Below are 10,807 nucleotides of genomic sequence, written 5' to 3'. Positions count from 1 at the left end.
TTTTCTAGAACTTTTATGCCTCTCTCATCCCCTCTCACAAGGTTTTCATCCTCAGAACAAAAGAACTGAAGTAGGCGTTTCCTCAAAGATGCAAATCCTCTGTACCTTGTATCTGAGGCAGAGTTATAATGCCTTTTGGTCAGTCAAGATTCCTTGTAAACAAAACCCGAAGGATCATGTATGTACAGATTAGGCAGCTGAGAATCCAATAAATAAACATGACAGAAACTGACATGCAAATTTGTTAAAAGTAGGAAAGAGCCTAACAGTGAGATAAAGGGAGACAGGTGAGTGAGTAGATAGTAAGGAATGGACTTAAATGGTTTACAAGGAAAAAAAAAAGGGTTTTACTTCACAAGCAAGAGACCTCACAATAAATAACAACTGCTCTTCCTCTCACGAATAAATTTCTTCAAAAACAAGGTGTACAGTCAACCAGACATTTTATGTATAAATTATAAAACATGACACAGTATAAATAAATGTCTACAAGTCTCAACTATGGGCCTCATCCAGTAGACCTCACAACAATCGGCTCTCCTTGCCCAGTGAGGAACAAGGTGGCCTGGGAGAGAGCTTTAGGACAAAGGTCCTTTAATGTATAGTTTTCCCCCCAAATAAATAAGCATACACTTATTTACAGTATGGACAATATATTTTTTCTTTTTCTTTTCTTTCTCTTTTTTTCTTTTTCTTTCTTTCTTTTTTCTTTTTTTCTTTTCTTTTTTTTTTTTTCCCCAAAGACTATGCCAACACTAAACACTGGTGGAAGGTTTACCACTCTAGAATGGAAGATATAGGAAAGCTGTAGTCCTGGTCTTCATCTTCCTCCTCTTCCTCGGTATCTTCCGAAATGGCTAGATGGGGAATACAGGGGAGCTGCTGTTTAAATATGGACAACAACAGCGCAGAAGCAGCTCAGTGTATGTTTTCAAAGCCCTCTGACACAGCCACATTACAGCGTTGCATTTTTATGTGACTTGCAGTGTGATGCTTTTTTGTTTTGTTTTGTTTTTGTTTTTGGCATTGCTGTTATGCAATAAGTTTAGTATTAAAAAAACCCCATAATCTATGAAGTCAAAATTGCAGAAAGTTCTGAAGAATCAATGGCTCAGGTTTTACGGGCAGATTCCTGAAATTAGATAAAAAGCGCTCTTGTGTTCTAGATATAACTGCTTTGGCTTCTTAATTCAGTTAGTATCGGCAACTGCAAAAAGCGGCAGCCCCGGTGTAATAATATAAAGCTGTCTTTGAAAAAACAAAAAGCAAAAAACAACCACAAGCTTTTGAAGCAGTTAGTTTAGATTCCAGCGTTAACAAGGCAATAATAAAGCAAAGTTCTAGAAGGAAAGAATGCAGGACAAACAACTGCAAAGAGATTTTCAGAGGTGGTAACCTAATGGAAGGCCATCAGGTAGATCCTAAAAGCCAGAAAACACTGCGGAGAATCTGTCTGTGGATCAATGGATTGCTGGTAAAATTAAGTTAAACAGAAACAGGTTTATGTGAGGAGGTCTGCATGCTTTTTTTTTCTCACCACTGGGCTTGCCTGGGAAAGCCTTAAATTGCTGCAAGGTTAAAAATCACACTTACAGTTGCAAGATCCGGAGTGCTTTACTTCCAACAGCACACCAGAAGAGCAAGCAGCTTCCTTCATGGCACACTCGCTGGCATAAGTGGCGTTGTCACTGGCACAGACGGGCTCATCGGACTTACTGTCAGGGCACAGCTCATCACAGAGGGAGCACCGGCCTCTGCCCACCTTGAAATCCCATAAGCATTTTTTTCCACCACCACACTGGATATCTTCACAGGACTTTGCTTCTAGGATATAATACACCTGTGATAAGTAAACTGAACGTCTCATTTCCCTCTTTTTCCCTTCCTTTAGTCTCTATTCATAAACACATGTTTTATATATTATGACTTACTAATGAAAATAATGTTATCCAAAACTTTTTTACAATCAAGACCTAAACATACACATCATGATTTCTTACATTCTGCAGTAGTGCATTAAAAATAGTATTCTTCAGAGTAGAAGTTCACAGTATCTTTTAGTTAAATATACATCTGATTATTTCCTACAAGTGGGATCTTAAAAAAAAAAAAAAAAAACAGCAACAAAGAATTCCTTCAATTACTGGAATTTGATAACAAGTTTTAGGAACTGTTAAGTATTTTTCACCTCCAGCAAGTCTGGCACTTTTAAAAAAATGTGTAAAATTGTGTGAGTTCTAAGTTTTCTAAGATTGAATACTGGTCTCTGATTCTTGCTGGTGCTTGAATATATATGTCAATGCTTCCAGAAGACAATGGTTTCCAGAAAGAATGTTTTAGTCAAAACAGTTTACCCATACTGGAGAGCATTTCTAACACTGGGGAGGACATGGGATTTCTTGGTTAGCCCTACACGGACTATTGGAACGCATGTTTTTGGTTCTCTGGTGTCTCTTTTTCTTTTCTCGATCCAGAATACCTACTGATACATTTTCCCTCATAGGCTAATCCAATTGATCTGCCCAGCAAGCAGGTGGCCTTTCTCAAGTGGCAAGCACTAGAGTAGGTTACTCCGTCATTCCCACAAAGATACTGCTCAGAAGAGGAGGGCTCCGGGCAAATCCGATTACAGGTCACACAGTAGGCATTATTGGTCTGGTCAACTACACACGTGGAGCTGCCTGGACAGAAAACATCCCGGCAAGTCTCTGAAAAAAAAGAGGGAAACACATTTCATTCATTAGGCACCTTCTTGTCCTTAGGGAGTGAGCAGTTGATATTATCAAGAGAATTATTAAAATGAAGCATCTGGAACTCAATAGGTATTTGAAGAGCCTGGTTGCTTTCCACAGAACATCTGTGACTGGAGGTTGGCTCTTCAGCACTCTATAGGAGTTAGAAAAGAGCCTCCTTATTTGGTATCATTACTCTGATTACTAGGCTCTTAATGCAGACTGTACTATCCCCCTTGGGTCTTCAAGGGTCTATTACTGTGTGTAGTTGGCAGAGGAAGCTGGGGTCTTGCTCTAGTGTGGGACCTACTTTTACATTTGCCCTGGTACTGGACTTCCAGTTCCGGCTGCTCTTTACATCTCGCCTTGAGGAGTGCACATTCGTTACGGTAGGTTTTCCCATCTAGCCCACACACTGGACCCTTCCAGGTGATGTTGGAACAGTCCGGGGCACAGACGCAGCGGGGTTTGTTCTTCCTGTTCATTCGGCACTTTTTCCCAGGTCCGCAGTCCACATTCTCACAAGTTTCTAGGAGTTGGAAAGAGGCATGGGTTCAAACTAGGGCCAGGTGGTCAGCAGGTCAGCAGGAGGACTTAGGATGCTTTGCAGCAATCATGTAGCCAAGCTGCTGGGACCCAGGCTGTCTCTGGAAGCCTAGAAGGGGGCAAAGGGGCGGGGACCTCCGGCCAAGCCCCTATCCAAATCTCTCTCAAAATACCACACTGGTTGTCCACTTTCACCACCACTTAGTTGCGGACCTCTGTGATCCTTGTTTTGCCTGTGGCTGGATTCCACCAAGCTAACTCAGCTGGGGGAAAGATGGGGGAACCCAGAAAATCTCTCCTAGTCCTAAACCCCAGCCAGACAGTGGGATTGCTGAGGGCAAGACGCCCTCTACTGTGGGCCTGAGGCTTAGGGAGGAGGCCGCTCACCTTTACAGGGGATGCAGTTGGGGGCGCCCCCGTTGAAAATCATCCACTTGAAGAGAGTGTTGTCGTTCACGTCTTCCTCTGTCCATGAGGTGCTCAGCCGGCCGGTGCTGCAGCACTCTTCTTTGCTGAGTTCTGTCTTATATAGGACCTGGCAGCGGCCGTTCTTGGCTTGGCGGAGCCAGCAATTCCCAGCTGTGAAGAGACAGGGATGAGGAGGTGAATAAGTGAGCAGGGGGCAGGGAGTTAGGGAGAGGAAGGATGTTGGCGAGAGTGGGGGTGGGCAAAGAGGCTCACTGGGGAGTGAGCTGGCACCTCCCTCTTTATGAAAAAATCAGAAAAGAAGGACAAGTAAGAGCCATAGGAGGAGGAGGAGGAGGAGGAGGAGGAGGAGGAGGAGGAGGAGAGAATATGAGAGAATGAATATGAATATATCCAAAGAGAGTGGGGAGCCCCATCACCAAGGTGGGCAAGAGCAGCAGTCGCAGCGCCCTAGCCATATCAATGTCAGTTACCAGTGACCCAGACACAGCACGTGCAGCCTGCATTGACTTTTACTAGACTGTTTACTTTTATTCGTCCCATTTCATAACCTGCAGCGACTCGAAGAGCAGATTAAAGAACCTGACAAAAACAGGATGCGACGGATGTTTTTACATGTTGGTTTCATGTAGGCGGTAAGGGAATTATTTGTGACAGGGTTTAAGAAAGTGGGGGGGGGGACGAGGGAGGTAAGAGGAAGAGGAAGAAGGGAGGGTTGAGAATGAATAAGAATCAAGAACAGATCAAGCTAAAGACACTTGTGAAAAATGAAAGCAAAAAGCAACCCGGTCGGCCTGGATCTGCCTTGCGCGGCCTCGAGGAGCAGCCCGCCCGACGGGCCCGTTTTGCAATCGGCCAGCCCTGGAGCACGCCCGCAGCCACCACGATCTTTCTTTCGAAATCTCCGAGGACTGCTTTCCCTGGCGCCCACGTACCGGCACCCAGGAAGCACCTCTCTCAGAAAGGCGGGCAGTCCAGCCTAGTGTCGGGCAGTCGGTTAGGGGCAGTGCCCGGGAGGGCAGCTTACAACACACAAAATGTAAACGTTCAAACAGGCAAAGCTGCGTGCTAAATGGGGTGAGACTTCTGTCTCACATATACCTACCTCATGTCTTTAGCAAGAATTCTTTGCAAATAATTTCTTCCCCGGGTCCCTTTTAAGTATTAGGACTTAGGCAAGAAGACTTCTCATGAATCACCAAAATGACTAACAATTGGAGCGCAAGCTGCAGTTATTACTATGTAAAAAATTCTGCTCAGAGACTAATTGAAATAAAATAAATCCATTTTTAATTTTATAAGATAAATTTCAGAAATTTTCTCTTTAATCCATGTCAGAGTCTAAAACAGTTGTGGGTTGTTCATGGTTTCACAGAAAGTTAACAGAGTGAGGCAAAATTGCAAAGTACTCAAAACACTTCGGGCTAATAATTTGGCCTTTCTCCCTTTTCCTTTTCTTTCTTTTTTTGCGAGGCTGGGGGAGAGAGGTGGAAGGAGCATCCACTAAGCATAAAACTACTTCCCTCTAAAAATTTCAGCACCCACATTTCCAAGTTTGGGCAAAGTTTCTGAAACCACGTCCCAGCGCCCCAGGAAAATTCGGTATCTCTCCCCCATCCCCCACCCCAGGTCATTTTTTAAAGTCACCAAAAGATGTGGGAGATAGGTTACGCTGCTATTGGGTTGACTGCAATCTCCAGACTACAGATGCTGGTCCCTTTCTCTAGAGCCAACCAGGGGAGATAACATCTGAAGTCATGATGGCCAGAACTTGGAGCATCTAACCCTAACTCCCGAGTCTCCAGCTCACTCAACGCACGCCCTTTCCTTTTTAAGGAGAACCGAGCTCCAAACTCCGCTCCTTGTCCTAAAGTGCCACTGACTTCAGTATTTCCAGCCCCGACTCCTCGCCACTCGAGTAGCTAAGTGGGTCCAACATCCTCCCAGAGCAGCATTGCTCAGAACAGACCAAGTAGAGACCGCAGAAAAGTCGAAGCCCTGCGGGAGCCGAGCCTCCCGGCGCATCCCGCTGCACTCACCCTGGGCGCTGCGGTCCTCCATGAACTGGCAGAGCAGCAGCAGCAGGAGGCAGAGCCCGCCGGGCTGGTGCCTCGCGCAGACCATCCTGGGGCAGGCGCGGGCCGAGGAGCGCGGCGCGGCGGCGGGTGGCTAGGGCAAGCGGCGCGCGTCGCAGAGGCGAGCGGCGGAGGGCGCAGCGATCCCGGCGCAGCCCCGCGCTCGCCAGCGGCGGCCCGCGCGATTCAATGGACGTCAGAAGCCGGGCGCAGCCGCGCTTTAAATGTAGACAGGGGTCTTCGCGGTTTGCGGTGGGCGGTCTCCCAGTGTGTGGGGGCTGTGGGAGGGCGGCTGCGACCGAGGGTGTGCCCGGCTCTTTGGGGGTGGGGAGCTTTTAAAAGTTCAGTGTGAATCAGGTGACATTTCCCACCTTCAGGAATCCCTTCCCGAGGTTCTGACGGACCTGCCCGAAATCAAAGCGGCAGGAGGGGAATCGCCGAGTTCTTATTTGCGTCGGAGCCGGAGGGAGGGGGAAGGCGGGGGCGACGCGTCGGGGGGTGGGGAGTGGGGAAAAACACCCACTTCAGTCCTGCACGCCGCCGCTCGCGGGCGAGCCCGGGGTGGCGAGTGTGAGTGTGCGCGCGTGTGTGCGTGTGCGCGTGGGAGCTGAGACGCCGCAGCAGGCGGCTGGCGGGACGCGGGGACCCGGGGACTCGGGGGGTTGGTCCCCGCACTGCCTCTCCCGACTCGCGAGAGACTTTTGCAAACGCGGGAGGAGCCCGGAGCTTCTGGGAGCGCAACTGCTTCGGGGAGCAGCTCCAGGATCCTCCCTGCACAGCCTGGGCGCGGGGACCCGGCGACGTTTTGTGTCCTGGGGTCTGGGTGCGTCTTACTTTGCGGCCACCTTCGACCCCCCCAAACCCCGAACAGCCCCCCTTCCAGCCGTGCCAAACGCTTCGGAGACAAGTCAGAAGCAAACAAAAATGTTTAACACCTCGGAGCCGGCCTCCCCAGGCACAGTCTCACCCTCTCCCTTTCTTTCCTCCCCTTTCACTTCGCCGCGTCTGGAGTCGCAGCCCCGAGCGGGGGCGCCGACGTAGGCGGTCTGCCCCCTCTTCCCCCGCCCAGAGACGCCCCAGTTTCTGTCCTAAGTCTCCTGAGTCTCTCTCTCTCTCTCTCTCTCTCTCTCTCTCTCTCTCTCTCTCTCTCTCCCCTCCCCCTCCCTCTCTTCCTCGCTTCCTCCCTTTCTTCTCTCTCATTTAAAAAAAAAGGAAAGAAAAAGGTTGCAACATCGACAATGAACTTCTGCAGCCTCAGTTTATGAAGTGCACTGCCTGGCATTCTTCGCTTTAAGTTGGCGGGTCTTCTCATTTATAACAGTTTTTGGCATGGCTGAATGAAACTGAGGAGGCGATATTTCCTTTTATATAAAACGATTACTTCACGGAAAATGCTATATTGTTGATTCCAAGGCTGCCTTTTTAATTTCTATTCTTTTCGCTTCTGAAGCCCGAACCACGACAGTCAGCGAAGTATGCAGACAGAGATTCTTGGACATTTGCAGGTCATTGGGATTTGTTCTACGGATTTCAAATCCGCCCTTCTTCGCTACCCCCGCCCCAGTGCTGTCCCCTCCCCGCCAGACCCTCCCCAGGTCCTCCTTTCGCCCTCCCACCTCCATCTTCCATCAACCCCCTCCCACCCCCTCCACAACTGCAAATAACTCAGTGATAACAGATTTTTTTCCACCAACTGCAGGAGATAGTGCTAATCTTTTAATAAAAGATCCCATTACAATGGGATCTGTCTGGACAGACTATAATAGATCCCGAAATACAGCCGTGCTAATATTAGAAGACAGTTGTTTGGGTGCCTCTCAGACGGGCCCAAGCCCCCCTTTGAAAGTGGGTATGAATCACAAAGCCCCGCGGCCGCCGCACCTGCACCGCGCGTATTCGGTGCAGCAGGCTGGTAAAAACCGGTGACCTCGCCGCCGCTTTTCGCTTTATAATTACCGTCCTGAGGACGGGAGGGGAGGAGCGCTGGCCGCACTGGGGAGGCTGGCTTTTTGCTCACTTCAGACGGCTCTGAGGGCTCCACATCCAGCATCTTTCCAGCTTCATTTTTGTCTCTGATTCTGCCTGTCTGCCTGTCTCCTTGCTCTTCTCGCTTTCCCTCCTGTCTTCCCATTCCTGCCCTCATCTTTCTTTCCCACTCCTATCCAGCTTCTGTCTTCCCTCCCTTTACTCGACTCTGCCCATACTCTTCCCTCCCCTTTCCTCCCCGTCTCCTTTTTCTCTTCCCTCCAACGCATTAATGTGGAGTTGTTTAGTGCCCTCTAATGGTAGGCGACATTAACAATTAATAGCAAACTGTCCCCCTTGCAGGAGCTGCCACTTAATGGCACAGTTCCAACGTAGAATTTATTTCTTCTTTATTCAGAGATGCTTATATAGTGATGTGCTAGAGGAAAAGTTTGTTTTCTTCCCTTCATAGGTCCCCACCCGCACCTCAGGGAAAACCTACTTAAAAAGGGATGCCCGCAATTATGGTTACTTGACCCCCCTCCCCATCCCATACAATTTTGTATTTGTATTCAGCTTCTGTTTTAGCTAGATTTTATCAAACTGTATATCTAGGTTAAACATTTTAAGTGCATAGATCTTAGTAGATGATTGACTCTTATGACTACCAATGACCATCAAAAAGTCTTTAAGACTGAAACGTAATTACAGGATTTTATATTTTTTTTCAGTGTAAATACATTTTTCCGGGGGGGGGGGTGTTACCAAATCAGCAGATAGCCTTTGATAAGGTTTTCTTAGATTTTTTCAATATAGGACCATGGGAGATGTTTAAATAATATTCGTGCCAGTTGTATTTGAGATCATTTTTTTAAAAGATTTAGTTTTTTTAATTATATGTATATGGGTACCTGAGAGTGCAGGTGCTGAAGAAGTCCAGAAGAGGGCCCCTGACCTAGGTACTGGGAACTGGTGTCCTGTCCTCTGCATGCTCTACTCCTCTAAACCTCTGAGCCATCTCTCCAGGCCCCTATATGAGGTCATTTTGCCTAGATGAATATAGGGCTACATGTTAATTCAGTTTATTTTCTCAGTACTTTGGGGGAATATTACTTTAAAGACTATAACCTTCCCCCTCCCTTTAAAATTAACATTAAGTAATAAAAATTCTGATGTATCTGGCAGTTCTTATTAGATTTAAATCTTCATTTTCTTATGTATACATAGTCTGTTTATGTAAAAGGATCATGGAAGTATCTTTTCACACTAATTTTTTGAGAGGGGAGGTTGTCTATGTGACTAATGGAAAATAGAATGGAGCCAATTTGGGTGAGTTAAAGAATGTCTGGATATCTGAACAAAAGTATTTGGTGTATCCACACAGTTTATATGCTTTATAGAAAAAACTAGTGCCACTAAAAGCTGTCTAAATTAATCCAAGACACTCCCATACAATTCCAAAGTGACTAAGCAAAAAGTAAATTTTTGTTTGCTTGTTTTTTGAGACAGGGTCTTGTATAGCCTGGGTTGGCCTTGAATTTGCTATGTACCTGAGATGACCTTGAACTCCTCCTCCACCTCCTGAGTGCTGTGATGACAAAGCATGTGTGCTACCACATTAGGCCATCTATTTTTCTTTCATTTTCCTTTATGTAGTATAAAATACTCAAAGCCTCCATTTATCTAATTTGGCTTCATTGATGAGTTGTTTTGGCATCAAGTAATTGTCTGGCTAAGCCAACATAGTAGCTCTTGTTGTCAAAAATGCCACCACACATAGGCGTCCTTTGCTGCAAGAGAAAGACCAACACAGGATTACTTCTGGTCCCAGGAAGGGTGGCCCTCTAGGTCAGGGTTGGGGTCACCTGCAAACACACTGTGGAAAACACAAGTGCCATGTTGCTTTTGCCCTTGTGAATAAGCAGCTTGGTGTTTGTTTAGTGGTACAAGCCCATCCTGTTTTTCAGCTGCACCTTGGATAGTATTGATCTGTTTGGGAGAGTGTCTGCTCCAAATTTGCCCAGATGGGTCACCAGAACTCTTCTAATCCCAGGTTGTTTTCTGGTTGTATCTGAGGAAACAAGTCAAAAGATCAATACCAGTTCCATATGTGCTTTCTGTGGACATCGCCAAAGGATCCATCCGCTTTCTGTGTTATGATGTGGTACCACACACCTGTTCAGTGACATCACAGGGAAACAGCTGCCATTTCTTTTACCCGTTATCTTTTATAAATGTTAAATATTGATTTTGTAGATACTTAAATGTCAAAGGCATATTTTAAAATAAAAATGCTATCTTTCAATCCTATTGTGTGCCTTCAAGTTTGACTTCTTTTTTTTTTTTCTTTCTGCTTTGCCAGAAAGTAAATGTAAATTATGAAAAACACAATAGGACTGCTTTGTAACTGAATTTCTGGGAAGCACACAAAAAAGACGACTTTTCCCTGATTTTTTTTTTTTTTTTTGTTAGCTTCAAAAGCTATCAGCCTTCTGAAGTTTATAAATTTAAAATATTAGAGTTTAACAAATGATTTAAACTCTCCTAAAACAGCTGTTGAACTTATATGAAATTATTGTCTCAGGTTAGAACTGACCTGTTTTAATTTCAGTCTCTAAAAAAGAAAATAGAAGGGGAGAGATGAGATTATATGTAGAGAACTTGGAAATTATAATCCCACAGCTTTTACTTTGGGGTTTTAAAAGTCAAACTTTTTTGAAGGTAGGTGTTCTGTAAAGTGAATGTTAAATAACTAACCTTGATTAGACAAGAGAATTTAAGCATTTGCGAAATAAGTTGAAATGATTTAAAAAAATAGATTTTGTCCTTCTGTGTACAAAAGCAGTTGATGCATCACAGTCTTCTAAATTGTGCAATTTCGTAGGCTAGAATGAAGATTTTAGAGGGTGGGGTGGGATAAGAGTTCTGTATTGGCTGAATTATTATGGAATGAAAATGTGAAGAAATGTGAGCCCATTCAGGCAGTGTTTATTCAGGATATATAAACCAAAAGATAATCAGATTTAGAAAACTTGTCAAGAAATGTCTCTTTAGCCAGGTGTG

General features: G+C 45.6%; 1 protein-coding gene across 3 annotated transcripts; it reads right to left on the bottom strand.

Moving 5' to 3' along the window:
* Positions 1-699: 699 nt before the first annotated feature.
* On the bottom strand, positions 700-6,205 carry Fst (follistatin). Of its 3 annotated transcripts, none has more exons than XM_008832944.2 (6): positions 5,744-6,205; positions 3,666-3,857; positions 3,043-3,261; positions 2,484-2,708; positions 1,594-1,821; positions 700-857 (listed from the first exon to the last, which is right to left on the bottom strand). In XM_008832944.2, the coding sequence occupies exons 1-6, from the start codon at positions 5,826-5,828 to the stop codon at positions 775-777; spliced, it is 1,032 nt and encodes a 343-aa protein (XP_008831166.1). In that variant the 5' UTR covers positions 5,829-6,205; the 3' UTR covers positions 700-774. The 3 variants fall into 3 exon arrangements, with proteins under 3 accessions (XP_008831166.1, XP_008831165.1, XP_008831167.1); XM_008832943.3 differs by having other exon boundaries at positions 737-857; positions 1,594-1,824; positions 5,744-6,204; XM_008832945.3 differs by lacking the exon at positions 700-857 and adding an exon at positions 1,037-1,132 and having other exon boundaries at positions 1,594-1,824; positions 5,744-6,204.
* Positions 6,206-10,807: the final 4,602 nt, after the last annotated feature.

This window comes from Nannospalax galili, unplaced genomic scaffold, assembly GCF_000622305.1.
Source record: "Nannospalax galili isolate Female #2095 unplaced genomic scaffold, S.galili_v1.0 scaffold235, whole genome shotgun sequence".
Classification (NCBI taxonomy): Eukaryota; Metazoa; Chordata; class Mammalia; order Rodentia; family Spalacidae; genus Nannospalax; species Nannospalax galili.
This window is presented reverse-complemented; position numbering and strand designations above follow the sequence as displayed.